This window comes from Stomoxys calcitrans, chromosome 5, assembly GCF_963082655.1.
Source record: "Stomoxys calcitrans chromosome 5, idStoCalc2.1, whole genome shotgun sequence".
NCBI lineage: Eukaryota > Metazoa > Arthropoda > Insecta > Diptera > Muscidae > Stomoxys > Stomoxys calcitrans.
In genome coordinates, this window is record NC_081556.1 from 154815384 (window position 1) to 154834896 (window position 19513).

The following is a 19513-nucleotide window of genomic DNA, read 5'->3' on the forward strand; positions in this document are numbered from 1 at the left end:
CCCACTATTCTTAATTTCAGCGAAATCGGATAATAAATAAAGCTTTTATGGGCTTCAGACCCTTTATAGGCAAATCGGTCTATATGGCAGCTATGTCTAAATATAGTCCGATCTGAACCATATTTAGGTCGGGAGTCAGGAGGCTTAAAATAACCCACTTTTTAAAAAATAAGGCAAAATCGGTTAAAAAAATAAAGCTTTTATGGGCTTCAGACCCTTTATCCGCTGATCGGTCTATATGACAGCTATATCTAAATATAGTCCCATCAGAACCATATTTCGGTAAGATGTTAGGAGGTCTTAACCTACTCACTTTTTCAAATTTCAACGAAATCGGGTAATAAATAAAGCTTTTATGGGCTTCAGACCCTTTATCGGCAGATCGGTCTATATGTCATAGAAAAGGAATGACTGAACTAATTAAACCTTTTCCTCGATGGTGCATATTTAAGAGCAAAATTAAAAAAAAAATACCCTCCCCCATAAATCGAATTTGAATGACTTTTTCAAATATATATGAGCTATATCAAGTTATTGACCGATATGGACAGTACTTGTCATGCCGTACAAGTAATATAAATATATCACCTCAAAAATCTCAGGCAAATCGAGTAATAATTGCGCCTTCACGAGGCTGAGAAAGTTAAATTGGGATATCGGTTTATATGGCAGCTATATGAGACTATGAACCGATCCAGACCAGAGAGCACGCTTGGTACGGTTGTTGGAAGTCATACCAAAACGACATATGCAAAATTTTAGCCAAATTGGATAAGAATTGTGCCCTCTAGAAGCTTAAGAAGTCAAAACCCAAGATTGGTTTATATGGCAGAAATATCAGGTTATGGACTGATTTAAATCATTTATCACTGATTTAGATCAGTTGTTGGAAGTCATACTAAAACGATATGTGCAAGATTTCAGCCAAATTAGATAATAACCGCACTCTCAAGAGGAACAAGAAGTCTAATCTGGAGATCGGCTGATCTAAGCCGATTTAGAAGCTCAAAAAGTCAATAAGTCTTATCGGGAGATCGGTTTATATGACAGCTATATCAGGATATGGATTGATTTAGATCATATTTAACACAGCTGTTGAAAGTTATACCAAAATGATATGTGAAAAATTTCAGCCAAATCGGATAAGAATTGCGCCCTCTAGAAGCTCAAAACATCAAGACCCAAGATCGGGTTATATGGCAGCTATATCAGGATATGGATTGATTTAAACCATACTTGGCACAGTTGTTGAAAGTCATACCAAAACTATAACTGCAAAACTTCAGCCAAATCGCATAAGAAGTGCGCCCTTTAGAAGTTCAAAAAGTCAAGACCCAAGATCGGGTTATATGGCAGCTATATCAGGATATGGACTGATTTAGACCATACTTGACACAGTTGTTGTTAGCCATACCAAAACGATATGTGGTAAATTTCAACGAAAACGGATAAGAATTGCGCCCTCTTGAAGTTCAAGAAGTCAAGACCCAAGATCGGTTTATATGTCAGCTATATTAAAACATGGACCGATATGGCCCATTTACTATCCAAACCGACCTACACTAATAAGAAGTATTTGTGTAAAATTGCAAGCGTTTTGCTTTGCCCCTTCGGAATTAAGCGTGCTTTCGACAGACGGACGGACAAGGCTAGATCGACTTAAAATGTCATGACGATCAAGAATATATATACTTTCTGGGGTCTTAGATGTATATTTCGAGTTGTTACAAACGGAATGACGAAATTAATATACACCCATGCTATGGTGGAGGCTAAAAAAGTAGGCATTTAATCATCCAAAAAATTGGCAAATCTGACAGCCCCGAGGAGATACGCAAGAATCAATTCAGAGAGAGAGAGAGACAGAGTGTTGGTTTTTAGAAGAGAGTCCATTCACTTTTCAATTGCATAAACATTTTCTATCATTAAGCTCATCTCGAAAGAGAGATGAACACATTGAGAGTTTAGGTTGGGTCAGATTGACGATGAAGGTACTGCCCGTTAATATAGCAAAACCGTTTGCTTACACAAAATTTTCCATGAATATTCCATTAAGGAACAGGGGACACCTCTCATAATAATGAGTTCGTTCCAATTAAAGTTTCAGCTCAATTATAGGGGCCTTCTTTTTTGTGCCGAGTCTGAACGGCCTGCTTCATAGCGACACCACTTGTGAGAGTAGTTTTAACATGGCAGGATACCTTACAAATGTAGCCAGTATTGGTTAGGGGATAACCACCGCTGACAATTTTGTAGATGTTCACGCAGGGATTTGAATCAAGGCGGCGTTCGGCGTCATAGGTGGACATGCTAACCTCTGAAAAATTTCGATTTAAAATCAACAGACTTATTTTTCTGAGTGTACATTTAATATTCGTGGGAAAATTTGCATTTTGGTTTGTTATTGCAAATCTTTCCATGGGCCAACTGATAAAAATTGTGAATATAACATCGTTTTAATCATTCACCACTCTGTGTAACAAAATATTTCAATCAATTATCTCTCCACGATGTTCGCTAAAAAATACAATTATTGCATTTAATCCATTTTATAATTGATCAAGCACGTATGCAATTGCCACGAAACCGAACATTTTTAGGAAGCCAAAAAATATTGGCTGCTGTTATCGTTCAACATACTTGTCGCAAGTAGACCTTACCTTATAAAAATGGTTCAACCAATTTTATTGGTTAAACAATGCAGAAGGAGAAGACCAAAGAAGTGAAGAGGCAACAGTGGCCATTTCGAAGTAAACTTTAATGTAATGTTTTAGACGTGCATTCAATTGATTGCCACTTACAATGGCAATCTAACAACCCACGGTTGGTTGCTGATGAAAACTGTCATTTCCAACAGGGTGAACAAAAAAAGAAACAAGCATAGGAATGATGACAAAGAAATTAAAATGCTTGTGTCTGGTACAAGACTAGCAACAACTGTGAATGAAAAGAGCTTTATGAGTTTTATAGAGGAAGGCTGGCTATAGTCTCCCTCTAAATGTTTATATTGGTGCTTCATGGTATGTACCTTGACGATCCTTATGGAAAACCATTTAATTACCGCATGCGAGTCTAATAATGATTATACGCCTAGGTTTACCAGCAAGTTTTTATCAACAGCAGCCATAGCTGCAAAAGACTTTGGTGTTACATCTGAAGTTGCATGAGTTTTATTTGTATACCCTTCACCATAGGATGGGGGTATACTAATTTCGTCATTCTGTTTGTAAGACCTCGAAATGTGCGTCCAAGACCCCATAAAGTATATTTATTCTTGTCAGTGACATTTTAAGTCGAACTAGCCATGTCCGTCCGTCTGTCTGTCGAAAGCGCACTAACTTTCGAAGGAGTAAATCTAGCTGCTTGAATTTTTGCACAATACTTCTTATTAGTGTAGGTCGGTTGGGATTGTAAAAGGGCTATATCGGTCCATGTTTTAATATAGCTGCCATATAAACCGATCTTGGATCTTAACTTCTTCAGCTCAATTCTTATCCGATTTGGCTGAAAATTTGCATGAGGTATTTCATTATGACTTCTAACAACTGTGCTGTGTATGGTTTAAATCGGTCCATAAACTGATATAGCTGTCATATAAACCGATCTTGGGTCTTGACTTCTTGAGCGTTTAGAGGGCGCAAATCTTAGCCGATTTGGCTGAAATTTTGCACAACATGTTAAGTTATGACTTTCAAAAATTGTGCTAATTATGGTCTAAATCGGTCCATAACCTGATATAGCTGCCAGATCTCAGATCTTGACTTCATGATCTCAGATCTTGACTTCATGAGCCACTAGAAGGCGCAATATTAATTCAATTTGGCTGAAATTTCGCCTGACATATTTTGTTATGTTTCCTAATAACTATGCTGAGTATGGTTAAATTGGTTCATAACCTGATATAGCTGCCATATAAACCGATTTGGGTTCTTGACTTCTTGAGCCTCTAGAGGGCGTAATTATTATCCGATTTGGCTAAAATTTTGTACAACGGCTTCTCCCATGACTTTCAACATACGTTTATATGGTCTGAATCGCTCTCTAGCCTGATACAGCTCCTATATAAACCGATCTCTCACTTTACTTCTTGAGCCACTAAAGGGCGCAGTTCTTACTCGGCTGAAATTTTACACAATGACTTCTACTATGGTATTCAACATTCAATTCAATTATGGTCCGAATCGGACCATAACTTGATAAAACTCCAATATTATAGAAATATTACATACCCTCCACCATAGATCGAACTCGACAAATACGATCTATGGTGGAGGGTATGTAAGATTCGGTCCCGGCCGAACTTAGCACGTTTTTACTTGTTTTCTTTGATACAGGATGTTCAACACAATGAGGAAGGTTGGTTGTCTTGTAAGACCCTGCGATTATTAATGCGTGTACTTCGCGTTGATGTTGCGTTAAAAGCGTTTGTCTTTTATTTAATTTTTTCCTAGCGCAAAAAACGCACACAGCGATTTTATCGTCTTTTATCTCTCTTGTTAGTTATTATTGTGGTTGTGGCCATTGATGTTGTTGTTGGCAATTTCCGGTAGCTCTAACAACAGCAACAACAACAATTGCAACAATCTTTAAAAATGCAGTTTATATGCTTGAGTGACTTTGGAGCTCATCTCCGTAAGAGCACCTCTTCATTGACTATGACAAGCGGGTGTTCAACACTTTTTCGCTCCAAGCCAAAAAGCATCATAACAAGACTCTAAAAGGCCAGAAGGAATCAAAAATAAAGGCAAGCTAACTTTGCTGCAAAGAAGGAAGGAAGGAAATTATGAAAGCCACCCACACTACTAACAGCCAATAATGGTCGCAGCTATCCTCCCTCTCTCAAGGAATGCAACAGGTGCCAGGCTACCTTTGTGTTTATCTTACTTTCCATCATTTGCAGTATGACAAAGGCATGAAGCCTTACATCATCCCAGCGATGTGGTGTGCTAAGGTAAATGGAAGAAAATCACGGTAAATTAAACACAAATCATGATGAACCAGAAAAATAAGTCACACATAACACAAACTTTCACTTTGCCAGTGTACATTGAATGTACAAAATGTGGCCACAAAATCTGACAAAAAAAAACATTTATTTTTTTGTTACTATGAGACATGAAATGGCAGACAAAGCGGAAAGGACAGAAGCTAAGGCATAGAAAAAAAATGTTGAAACCCTAAAAATAGGAAAATATGTTAAATCCCTTGAAAAAATTAAACATTTATTCTTAAAGGTGGAGAAAATGCAAATATAAGGATTTTATAAGGACCAAGGCGAGAATTTGTTATCCTTAAACTCTTGGGGATACTGAACCATTTTTAAACCAACCACAGAAGGATGGTGCACACTTATATTTATTTTGTCATTTCGTTTGTTAAAACTAGAAATATACATTCCCGACCATACAAAGTATATAAAATGTAATTATGTGTTTCGAAGTGGCAGCATTGGTTGATAATTGTGGTCAAATGTCATCTGTGAAAGTGAAAAGTGTTCAGTATACTCTGCCACTTCATCATGAAGAAACTCATAAACAAGAAACCCAACAAAATTCGTGCTTGTGGCAAGCTTACGAAAGCTCGATGGAAATCCACTGTTTTATCGAAAAATTGTGTTCAGCGATGAAGCTCGGCTAAATTTTTGGCTAAATGGATACGTAAACAAGCTATACAAATCTGAAATGAACAACAACCATATGTCTTACAAGAGTTACCCATGCAACCCGAAAAAACAACAGTTTGGTGTTGGTTTATAGGCTGGTAGATTCCTTTTTCCATTTTTTCCTCAATGATGACAGTGGAAGATAGGGTACCGCCAACGACAAATCGCTAGAGATGGAGATTCCTCGCATGGAGGAATAGCTAGAGATGGGCGATGGGTAAATACCCAAAAGGTATTTACTCGGTAAATTGGGAAAATACCCGGGTATTTACCCATTTACACCCAAAAGCAGGGTATTTATAATTTTGCAAATATCTTGGTTATCCCCTCCTAATGCTGGCAACATTTGTGAGGTACTATGCCATGTAAAACTTTTCTCCAAAGAGGTGTCGCACTGCGGCATGCCGTTTGGACTCGGCTATAAAAAGGAGGCCCCTTATCATTGAGCTTAACCATGAATCGGACAGCACTTGGACTGTGAGAAGTTTGCCCTGTTCCTTAGTGAAATGTTAATGGGCAAAATTAGCAATTTGCTAAATATCTTGGGTATAAAAACATTTTCTAAAATTTTTAAAGATTTCGTATTCTTTGTATATAAACCTGATCTTCTGGTCTCATAAAATCGGATTTTAGTTATATATAGCCGCTGTATAGGCCGATCTCCAGACTTAAAGTCTTGAGACAATAAATAGGTAATTTTTCATCCGATTTCGAAATTTGGCAGAGTGAGTTTTGTCAGACCCCTACCCATTTTTATGAAGTGTGGTTCAGATCGGACTATATTTGGATATAGCTGCCCTATAGACCAACCGCCCGATCTCCCGATATAGAGTATTAAGGCCATTTATTACCCGAACTCGATGAAATTTGGCACAGTATGTTCTGGTGGATCCCTACCACACCCTGTCAAATGTGATCCAGATCGGACCATATTTGGATATAGCTGCCATATAGACCGATTTCCTCATATAGAGTATTGAGCCCAAAAAAGGAGAATTTTTCATCCGATTTGAATAAAATTTTAAAAAATGAGCTTTCGTACGCCTTTACACCTTTCTGTTGAATGTCGTTCAGATCGGACCGTATTTGGATATAGCTGCCACGTAGACCTCTATCCCGATATAGAGTATTGAGCCCACAAAAGGAGCATTTTTCATCCGATTTTGATGAAATTTTAAACAATGAGCTTTGGTACGTCTTTACACGTTTCTGTTGAATGTCGTTCAGATCGGACCATATTTGAATATAACTGCCATGTAGGGCTCTATCACGATGTAGAGTATTGAGCCCACAAAAGGAGCATTTTCATCCGATTTGGATTCAATTTGAAACAGTGCATTTTGGTACCCCTTTACACCTTTTTGTTGAATGTTGTTCTGATCGTGCGATATTTGGATATAGCTGCAATATATACCGATCTACCGATATAAAGTATTGAGCCTATAAATAGAGAATTTTTCATCCAATTTGAATGAAATCCGAAACAGTCCGTTTTGGTACCCCTTTACACCTTTTTGTTGAATGTCGTTGAAATCGGACCAAATTTGGATTTAGCTGCCATATAGACCGATCTCCCGATATAGAGTATTGAGCCCATAAAAGGAGCATTTTTTTTTTACATGGCGGCCATACCATTTTTTTCAAATGGCATAGTTCCTCACAAATGTCGCAGGCATTAGGAGGGGATAAACACCTTGAACATTTTTTTGTACTCGCCACGATTTGAACCCAGGCGTTCAGCGTCATAGGCGGACAAGCACATCTGATAGGCACTTTTGATACCATTTTTTTTTTGAAAAATATGGCCAAGCCTTTTAAAAAGGTGAATTTGGAAGAACTACTATATGGGGCCTATGTCAAAACATGGATCTTTCTTGATAATTTTTGTTTTGCATATTGTTTGCTCTCTGAGGAACCAAAATACCAAACCTTCAAAATAGGTGAAATCGGGCGGCACGCCTATATAGAGCTATGTCAAAACATGGACCAATCTGGAAAATAATTGGCTTGCATATTTTTTGCTCTCTAAGAATTAAAAAGAAAAATTAAAACGAAATTTATTGAAAAATAGGTCAAACTATTCGAAATAAATGAAATCGGGTGATGCCACCATGGTGGTTTTACCAAAACATGGATCAATGTTTATGATATATTTGTGATAGTGTTCTTGACCCACTTTACAGAAAAAAAAAATAAAAATCAAATTCAATCACGAAATTTATTGATCCAATTAATTTTTTAATTGAAACTGCTTCAATCATGAAAATAATTGCTTCAATCACTGTTTTTGTAAAATTAAATTAAAAACATTTTCAACAAAAAAAAATTAATATGCATTTTAAATTTTCTTAAATGTTCAATTAATTTATTAACTGATCCAATTAAAAAAGTGATTGAAAACCTTTGCAAAATTCAATTAATTTTATAATATGTAGTACACAGAAGTTTTTCTCCTATAACAAGAACCTGTGGTGCGTTGTTTAGGCAAAGGTCCTTGGGTAGGTGGCGGTGGTTTTCCCAAAAAATATAGGGTGTCGGGTATGAGTGCCTAAAAGATTTGCAGTGTGTTGTATACTGAAGCGGCAGCCCTTGGCTGATGAAGGATGTTATCGGGTTAATCCGATTTTTATCATAAATAAATTTTCAATCACATTTCGGATTGAAAAAAATAACAGATTCAATTAACAAATTAGTTAATCAATTAGTTTTTCAATTGAATCTTACTCAATTCTAAATCACGATTGCGATTGAAAATTTTCAGATTTAATGAAAAAAAAATGATTAATTTAATAAATTTTTAATTGGAAATTAAAAAAAAATCAATTACAATTGTGCTTGAAAATTGTTTCAGATTCTTTTAAAAAATTAATTGAATCAATTACTTTGTTAATTGAAAATGGCAAAAACTTCAATCACGACTGTAATTAAACAAAAATTAATATACAATTAAAAAAAAAACAATTGAATCATTTATGTTTTAGATGCAAATTTGAGTGTTTTATTAAATTTAAAATTACCTACCCTAATGTAGGTGATTACCCTTTACAATTTTGTTCTAAATGATGATAGCAGATACTCACTCCCCTTTTCAAACTGGCCATAAAGTGAAGACAAGTTGGTACTCTATCATCACATAATCAAGCATGTGGAAAACAACTTTAAGGACAAACTGAATTACGAATGCTCCAAGTGGCTCATTGATGGAAAATATGACAATTTTCATGTAATAAAATCATAAAGTCATTTCCTCTATTTTACATACAACATTAAACCTAAACTGAATTAAGTAAAATGGGTTTATTCAATTGAAGATAACGGAGAGTGAGAGAGAAAATAAATAGAAAACAAGAGAGAGAGATGAAGTGAGAGTGCGAGTTGTGTAGGGGAAGAGGAAGAGCAAGTGAAGGAATGGTTTGAATTTCCATTTGACAAGCATACAAGTGCCCTCTTGTCAGTGGAATGGTACTTGTGCTTGATTAGCTAAGAAGGTGGGGTAATACACACTCTGGGGTGTGTAGACACAAACAATTACTTTCTAATATTTATAAAAAAGCAAAAAAAACCTAAACAGCTTTTAATAAATGCGAGTATTATCACAAGAGTTCATGTGGATGCATGCCAACAACTACTTGAGTTCTTGATAAGAGATTCCAAAATATTACCAGCATTTTTTTTAGCTTTTGGTTCTTATCATTGGATTTAACATTTGTGGGTTATCAGAGTAATAGTTCTGTCGGTTTTTGTTTTCAAGTATCATGATGAGGCAAAGCATATGGAGTCAGCCCAGTTGAGCATTTTCACAGTTTCAGTGTCAAAGCATATATAATTTATGCACTGGGCGGGGAGCCTATACAAGCTTGAGGATATAACATATAAAAGCACGTTAAGTTGGGCAGGGCCAAATCTTATAAACACTTCACCATGGATCGCAAGTGACAAGTTCTTTGAATAACTTTTTATAACCTACACCACTACTGTGGTACAGGGTATTATAAATTAGTGAATTAGTTTAAAACACCCGAAAGGAAGAGAGATAGACCCATTGATAAGTATTCCGATCGACTCAGAATCACTTTCTGATTCGATTTAGCTATGTCCGTCTGTCTGTCTGTCCCTCCGTCTATGGTAATTTGTGTAGAAACTACAGATCGCAATTTTCATCCGATCGTCTTCAAATTTGGTATGGGCATATTTTTCAGCCTAGAGACGAATCCTATTGAAATTGCAAAAAATCGGTCCAGATTTGGATATAGCTCCCATATATATGTTCGTCCGATTTGCAGTAATACTGCAATAAAATGGTCATTTGTTAACCGATTCTCTCAAAATGTGGCAGGAAGGATTTTCTTGACATTACTGGTGAATTTCGTAGAAATCGGTTCAGATTTAGATATAGCTGTCATTTATGTATATCGCCCGATTTTCACTTTCAGAGCCACTGCAAGCGCTTTTTTTGATCAATCTTGCCAAAGTAATAGTCTCGTCTTCACACGATCTGGATCCCCCATAGAATTTTCGCCGTCCTACCGACCGTTTCGCTGTTCCACAATGTTGCATGTGCATTCGTCGCCCACTCCCTTAGCTCAGACTGCGTCGACCCGAAAGGCTTCGGGTTAACTAAGTTTATTGACTGCAGTTCGCTGGCCTTCACCGCCAAATCGTCTGCCCATTCATTTCCCCTTACTCCGTTATGGCCCGGCACCCAAACGATACGGATTTTGCCATCCTTAGAGAAGGCGTTAGTAGCCTTCTTACACTGCAAGACTATTCGTGACCTTACCGTCCTGATTGTTATTGCTCTTATGTCAATTTTTCTGTTGGTAAAGATGTTCACACTCGACGTTCTCGCGTTAGCACCACACCACTTCACACACTCCGTTCGCCCGGATCTCCGTCTGGAGGACCGTATTGTAGTCAGGCAGTCTAAAACATATCTCAGCCCCTGGGTTCTCAATGTTGACCTCCAGGCCTACTCTGTCCTCTAGCTTTGATCCATCCGTGTAACATGATCTTCCAGTTTACTTGAGATTAAAGAATATCTGTCTTACATTTTAGTTTAATATATTGTATAATTAACATATAATTAACAAAGATATTCGTATCTTCTAGTAAAGTTTAAAATATCGTTAAAATAGCTAACAGGTTGGCTTTGGGACAATAATAGACGAAAACCTAATTTATATATCCTCAATTTTCCACTTTTTAAGGGAACAATTTGTTTTCCGAAAGATTAATCTAAATAATTAAAAAAAAATCTTAAACTTTAGTTCATTATATCCTTAACTTTGGATAATATTACTGATTCAAAAATCTTTAAATAAAGGTTAGGAAACTGTTTTTGGGACAAGGACAACGTTGTGCTTTAGTTAAATACACCGATATGCCTTACACTTAGGTGTACCTTTAACGGCCTGCATGATCTTTTCATGAGAAACTTGTGTTATACAACTTTTCTCAACAAATATGTTTGCCCTATTGTGACAACATTTTGGAAACAGTGAAATATTTTTGAACAAGCAGTTAATGTTTCTTTAAAATATTTAAAAATTTACTTTGAGTCAAAATTGGTCAACGCTTTTAGAAGTTTTTATCTCGTTGGTTGCTTTCATCACATTTTTAATCCTTTTCGAAAATAGCTGTATGCCTCCTCAATTTGTGTTCCCAACAAAAGAGTTCCCTGTTATAGCCACAAAGATTCTTATCAGCTGTGTTTGCAGCTAATTTACGACAATGACCATGATGCGTCGTCACCTCCATGCAACCTATTATACCAAAATGCAAGGCCATTGTATGCTTCACATACTAGGAAGAAAGAAAGGAGTGTGAGACTCTTCTTTTTACGCGTTAAACAAAAAAGGACATAAATTAAAATAAACCCATAAATAGGCACAGGCCAACCTAACAAAAGTGGCCTCCCTTGGCCATCCATACACAGTGATGAGGACTTACCTAGAATCGAATTTTTTGCCATCAGTCAATGTGCCGGTATAGTGCATGGTGAGCTGTAATGAGAATGGAATGGCAGAGGGAGAGAGAGGGTGAGAAATGAAAATAATGTTAAATACATTGATGAGTGAATGAATATTTGTGTCTAGGCAGGATTACAAGTTTTCACATTTTAGAAAAAAAAAATAATATAAACTGAAGAATACAAATTAAAGAATTAGAGTCAAAACTTTTAAAAATTCAATGAGTAAAGCTAAAAATGTTATACATACATATCTAAAATTGAATGGAATCAATATTATGGCAGTGTTCACAAAACTTTATGAAGCCTTGAAATAGGTTTGTTTGACAGTTCTATAAAGGAAATCTGTCAAATAAACTTATTTCAAAGCTACATTAGGTTTTGTGACTATCGGTGTTATAGGTGTTATCTAAGATCCTCTTAGGATAATTTGGCTAAACTAAAGATCATAAAGTTTAGCCACCGTAGCACAGAGGTTAGCATATCCGCCTATGACGCTGAACGCCTGGGTTCGAATCCTGGCAAGAACATAAGAAAAAATTTTCAGCGGTGGTTTTCCCCTTCTAATGCTGGCAACATTTGTGAGGTGCTATGTCATGCAAAACTTCTCTCCAAAGAGGTGTCGCATTGCGGCACGCCGTTCGGACTCGGATATAAAAGGGAGACCCCTTATCATTGAGCTTAAACTTGAATCGGACAGCACTCATTGATATGTGAGAAGTTTGCCCCTGTTCCTTTGTGGAATGTTCATGAGCAAAATGTGCAAAGATCATTAAAAAATAGTTAAAATTTAAGAAAATCTAACAATTTTAAATTTTCAATCAAATCAAATTCGTAATTACATCCAAAGTATTAAAACAAATATTCACTCTATTCTAGTTGTATAACAATAAAAACAGTTTTAAAACTTTTAATGTTTAATTAAAATAAATTTTATTTTGTTATTGGATTCGCCCAGCTTAGACCAATGATCTTTATTTAGCTGTTGCCTCTATTTCAAATAGAAAGCAAAACAACAAAAATCCTTCAAAGAGTTTTAGCCAAGTGGCGAGTTGTGGTGGCATATCAATCTGATGAGCCTCTTGCAAAGGGCGAAATAGCGATCATTCCAGCCCTCCCTCAATACATTTAACACACCACATGGCTGAAACCCTTTGAAGGATTTTCGTTGTTTTGCTTTTCTATTTGGAATAGAGGCAAAAAATAAAGGCCATTAATCTAAGCTGGATGAATCCAGCAACAAAATTAAATAATTTTTCGACAAAACAGAAAAAAAAACAAAAGAAGTGCAAAACTAATAGATTAATAAATAGTAAATCCTCATTGGGAGGAAATTTGTTTGTTTTTTGTTGTATAACTATTGCCAAATAATACAATAACTTTTAACACTAATGCCTTTTATAAGATGCAGAATCGAAGTTCCTAATTTATTCTATTTATGACTTACCGTATCACCATTTTTGGATTTTTGTTCACAAACTTCGGGAACGCTGACAACATCAACTTTCAGATCCTGACTGTATACAGCAGCCACGAAAAGGCACGAGACAATAAGTACAGATTTGAACATGACTGTAAAATATAAAAAAGAAGTAAAAATAAATTTATCAAAAATTTAAAAATATCTATACAAAGATGTCTTCAAATCAAAGTTCGATAACTAAAGTTTAGTGCATAACAAGAAAGTAAAAAATATCAGGTTTGGTTCAAAATCACTCGTAATAGTGAAATGTATAAACGCAAAAAATGCCCACAATATCTTTCAAACAAGGGCATTGAGAGCAAGGTTGGTTAAAACAAGTCGAGAGTAATTTTTGAAACTAACCAAAGAAGGGCAGAAAACATTATTGTTAATAGCCAACTTGGCAATAAATGCCACAAAGTGTTGCATCACTTTCAAGTAATTCAACAACAAACCGCAACACCTCTTCGCCGCAGCCAAAGCATAGCACTGCTGATGCGATGGCCACACATTTCATTATACGGGGCCGGCCTAAATGCAAGAGCCTCGTAACACCCAACCTGTAAGGCCACAACACATAAACTTGGCTCATCTCTTCCTCCTACTTCTCATCTGCTTCATTTCATTCACGTTTTGTCTGGCTTTTTTGTCTGTCCACCATTTGCGTTTTATAATTGTTATGCAATTGGTTTTTGGCCAACGCATTTGCTCGTTTGACCGGCTGGCTGACTATGTGTTGGCCCGGTAGCTCATATGTACATGTTGGAGGGGATCATTCATTTCTGTGGTTCTCCACTCATCATCCAACCATTCCAACTCTAAATTTATCGATATGATTTCGTTGTAATACGTGTTTATGAGACTTTCGCACTTTTTGCAAAAAAGACAAATGCTAAAAAAATTGCATAAAATTGTTTACAATTATAGCACACAGTAAGTAATGCACAATGGGACGGGCATTTGGTCAAAGCCACAGAAAAGTAGTTTTTAAGAGCAGCCAGTAGAACTTTTTTGTAAATTGCGTTTTCGCCTAAACTTTTCATATTTTCTTATTGAAAGAGTATTTTCGGTCCCTTCCTCAAAAACATTTAAGAACTCCTTCATAGCGGGATTGTAGCAGGTCAAAATATTTCTACAAAAACACCGAAATATTTTTTAATTAAACTCTTTTTTTTTTCGACCAAGACGCGGGTGATATCCCCTGTATATGCAAATATATCCTGGTGGAAAGTTGAGAATAAAGGGAGACGCACTTTAGTGTGAGCAAATCGAGTTTTTTAGGAATCGGAGTGACATCCGGAAATTCTACCGAAGAACCAAACATCAAACCGATGGCATTGGTACAGGCACATCCTCTTGCAGCGGCATATAAGAGAGTATGGTAGCAGATAGCTTGTTCTGGATATGAAAATAATATTTTTTCCCAGCTTTTGGTATTTGATAATGGCGGCGAAAATAATACTTCTGAGTCGATCCCTGATGGTTGTGTAGAATATTAACCATCTATTCAGAATGATGTCAACATAGCACAAAGCCTGAAGGACAACAAGGCAGCAGTAGCCGATGGTTTACCAGCTGAAAAATTTAAGACAGAAGTCAACACACTTATTAGGCTGATGCATCAGCTCGTTTGGGCAATTGCCTTTTTACAACACTAAACCGGATTGGAGTACCTTTTGTCGAAATTTAGGATATTGTACAGAGTGATTTGGAACAATGAGTAATATGTCCGATGAAAGTTGTGGGTGTATACAAATTGGCTAACCCTATCTTAATGCCGTCTAAACGAGCTTTTACGTATGTAAGTAGAATATTTTATGCAGAACCTAAATAAAGACAAGTAAAAGCGTGATAAGTTCGGCCGGGCCGAATCTTATATACCCTCCACCATGGATCGCATTTGTCGAGTTCTTTCCCGGTATCTCTTTTTAGAAAGAATTGGTTTGCTAATTGAATTGAATGTTGGAGACCACATTAGGAGTATATGTGTAAAATTTCAGCCAAATCGAATAAGAATTGGGCCTTTTAGGGACTCAAGAAGCAAAAAAAGGGATCTCGGTTTATAGGGTAGCTGTATCAGGCTAAAGACCGATTCAGGCCATATTTGACACGTATGTTGGAAGTCATGGAAGAAGCCGTTGTAAAAAATTTCAGCCAATTCAGGATAATAATTAGGCTCAAGAAGTCGAAATCCCAGATCGGTTTATATGGCAGCTCTATCAGGTTATAGACCGATTTGGACCATATTTGGCACAGTTGTTGGAATAACAAAACAACTCATGGAAAATTTCAGCCAAATCGGATAGGAATTGCGCCCTCTAGTGGGTAAAGAAATTCAGATTACCGATCGGTTTATATGGCAGCTATATCAGATTATGGACCGATTAAAACCATACTTGGCACAGTTGAAGGAAGGAAGCCATAACGAAACACGTCATGCAAAATTTCAGCCAAATCGGATAGGAATTGCACCCTCTAAAGGTTCAAGAAGATCGGTTTATATGAGAGCTATATCAGGTTATAGACCGATTTGAACCATACTCAATCATAACAAAAATGTTGAAAATCGTAACAAAACACCTCATGTAAAATTTCAACGAAATCGGATAAGAATTGCGTCCTCCAGTTCTCCAGTGGCTTCTCTTTCGAGACGAGCTCAATGATCGTAGAAAACCAGAGATTGCAGCACACACCAACCACTATAGGATGAGTTTCGTCTTTGGTGAGAAGACTTTTCAACCATATTAGGTTGAAAAGTGTTCTCACCTAGAGCCGTACGTTGGTATGTTTCATTTGCATCGTATTTACTGCGAAAACGCCTGTTTCATATAGGCGTTTTCGCATTTACCACGCTCTCTGCCTTTCCTTTTTCCATTTTGCAAAGAAAATCTCTGATCATTGAGCTCGTCTCGAAGGAGAAACAAACAAAAATTTTGGAAAATTGGTATTATTTTTTTCTGAATTTATTTTATTTTATTTTTCTTTATTTTTTTTATTTTGTTTTATTTTATTTTATTTTTTTTTTTACTTTGTTTTATTTTATTTTGTTTTATTTTATTTTATTTTATTTTATTTTATTTTATTTTATTTTATTTTATTTTATTTTATTTTATTTTATTTTATTTTATTTTATTTTATTTTATTTTAATTTATTTTACTTTATTTTATTTTATTTTATTTTATTTTATTTTATTTTATTTTATTTTATTTTATTTTATTTCAAATCATTTCATATCATATCATATTATTCTATATCATTTCATATCATTTCATATTATTTCATATCATTTCATATCATTTCATATCATTTCATATCATTTCATATCATTTCATATCATCTCATATCATTTCATATCATTTCATATAATTTCATATCATATCATATCATTTCATATCATTCCAAATCATTTCATTTCATTTCATTTTATTTTTTTATTTTATTTTATTTTATTTTATTTTATTTTATTTTGTTTTACTTTATTTTAATTTATTTTATTTTAATTTATTTTATTTTATTTTATTTTATATTATTTTACTTTACTTTATTTTAATTTATTTTATTTTATTTTATATTTATTTAATTTTTTATTTATTCTATTTTATATCATTTTTTTCTTTTCTATTTATTTTATATTATTTAATTTCATTTTATTTCAATATTTTTTTTATTGTTTTAAATTTTATTAAAAAATTTTGTAATACATTTGCTTTCTTTTCGGAAATAGCTTCCCCTTAAACTCTAATCCTATTGTGCAACTATATCCAAAATCGCCAAATTCAATAAATCACTCTTGAATCTATTGGGCGTCAAAAAAGAAAGTGCTATAAATGATACCATTTTTTGCGTGGTTCATTCGTTCATTTGGTCATCATCGCGATGATGATGCGACCATTGTATTATTGCTCACGGTGATGACCAACTATTTTTACTTACAATTTTGGAGGTGGTGTTGAACGCATAATAAGCCAATTGCCATAAGAGGTAATACAGCCACCAACCAATTCAATACCATTTCAGCAATCGTCCATCAACGGAGAAAGGCCAAACCTGCACAAAATGAAGAAGTAACTTGGAAAAAGCTAAAGTTGATCTACTGCCGCCTTCAAGGAGATGTATGAGTATGTATGACTTAATATCATCAACGGCTTGTTTGGGGGATTTTTTTTTATTCATTACAAATGTTTTAATTTCGGTTTCTCTTTTTATTTCATTTAGGTTGCCCATATAGTTCGTTAACAGTTTGTTAAGCAAGAAAAAAAATTAAAAACTATGATTGTTCAAAAAAAAAAGGCAAGCAGCCCCCCGTAACAGATTTTACGCTTTCCATAAGCACATGAGCAAGTACTACAAATTAGAGAACTGAGAGATACGATTACATACGCGTGTGCATGAAGACGAAGGTAAGACACTGTCATTACGTTCAAGCTACGTTATCATGATGCAGATGGCATGGCAAGGTGTTTGTGGTTGGTGGTTGGGTGGTACCTTTGGCAATGATTAATAGCATCTTCATCCTAATGAAGAGCATAGAGTTTCATAAGTTAAAATATGAAATAAACCACCATCATCGCCTCCATAACAGATATGTGTAAACCTCATTTTAATTGGCTCCCCCTCCCCATCTGCCCACACACACGATGCGTTTTTCAAAAACAAACGCTGCGTTTAGTGTTTCATGCGAAACGAAATCTTAGTTAAATGCCCCACATCTTTCACATTGTTTGCCTTAATATGGCATTTTCAGCGAAATTAGTTCACAATAAAAAACAATCCGTTGTGAAATGGCAACATTTTCTATTTAAGTATTGGACCAAAAAAAGATACTACTTATAAAATAAAAAAAAAATATTTTGGAGATAAAGTCAATGCATGTGTTGTGCAAATCTTATTTGGTGCACTTTCTTTTTAGATGAACTGAATTCGTACATAAGTTTTCTTTTAAGTTAAAATCTAAAACTATGTAGGACTGCTTTGTAAACTCTTTTATGTAGAACAAAAGTAGATAACAATGCCACCAATTCCTATTTCGGTTACCGGATTCTTTGTGAGGCCATCTATGACGCTAAGCTCCTGAGTTCGAATCCTGACCAGAATATCAGAAAATTTTCAGCGGTGGTTATCCCTTTCTTAAGTTGATGCTATTAGTGAGGTACTATACCCCATGCATTGTAACCATGTTCAAACTTTTCTCCAAAAAGGTTTCGCATTGCGGCAAGCCGTTCGAACTTCGCTATCCAGGATTTTCGTTTTTTTTTTGTACATTAAAATTGCGAAAAATTAAAATGGACATAGACCTATCTGCCGATATCAGTAAAGCATATGATCGAATTTACGCATGAATTGTAAACAGATCATTCTTAGTGATATAATGCTATACTGTATGGTTTTGTGTACTCTGAAGAACTGGGACTAGTATCAAAGGGAGATCGTTGCAATAAAAGAAGTGGTGCAATGGCTAAGATACGACGGTTGACATAAATGTCTTCTCAGACTGCCAGGCAGCCGTTTCGTCTCTGGCAGTCCTTGACTATCTCAGATATTTCAATGGGATGGGCAGAATCTGGGATCTTTCACAGCCCTTAATTTGAACGTCATATACCGCACTTCATATCCTGTGTCCGAGAATCATAAGATCTCTAGCATGATCTACCCCCAAAACTAGACCTACCCAAAGAGACGAGTTCCTCTGAATCCCATTGCAGCCAGTTGTACGTACCGGATTGACCCAATGGATTCCTTCTTCGACAAGGGCTGGTGTTTCAGTGTTTATCACACTGCTACAACAACAATTCCTGAAATATCTTTGTGGCCGAAGCAAAGAACTGGTAAATTTTGAACTACCGACAATGAATAAGCACCTTGGTAAGTGTTTATTGACTATAACAAATTATCCCACCCTAACCCAGTCTTTATGGCATACCACATATTCGCATGATTATCTAGTTGGGAAAAAATCAGGATTGTCTAATATAATTGACACTGATAAAGGACTGATATAAACTTCGTGATCTGAAAATTTTGATCTTTGTGATATAATCGGATAATAACGGCTTTAGGTACACTGTCGAATCCAGATAAATCAAACCTTAAAAAGGTTTGAAAATAACGATAGAGCAATACAACGCTACCCATATTCCGACGATGTTCCAGAGAAGCAATAGAGTTGGATACCCTGCTGTCCCCAATCAACACCATCGCTCTCCGTTGAACCCGGTCAAGTAGTTCCAAGGATGATTTTGGAGCGCCTGCCCATATATGAGAGTAATTTTCCATCCTTGGCCTAATGTAGGTAGTATAGATATTGAGAAGATCGGAAGAGATGAAAATTTTCTTGCACCGCTTAAGAAAGTCCAAACGCTTGAATGCTTCTTTCGACACTTCGAATACGTGTTTTGACCAACGGACATCACATTGTATCTT

The 19513-nt window shown here is 35.6% G+C and overlaps 1 protein-coding gene across 2 annotated transcripts in view; it reads right to left on the reverse strand.

Moving 5' to 3' along the window:
• The window catches only part of LOC106096124 (uncharacterized), a 50462-nt gene that overhangs the window by 27658 nt on the left and 3291 nt on the right, over positions 1 to 19513 (reverse strand). For both annotated transcript variants that reach the window (XM_059369368.1, XM_013263709.2), the window contains exons 2-3: positions 13078 to 13202; positions 11612 to 11664 (exon numbers count right to left, since the gene is read on the reverse strand). In XM_059369368.1, the coding sequence (XP_059225351.1) occupies positions 11612 to 11664; positions 13078 to 13200 (176 nt within the window). In that variant the 5' untranslated portion in view covers positions 13201 to 13202. The remainder of the gene's footprint in view (positions 1 to 11611; positions 11665 to 13077; positions 13203 to 19513) is intronic.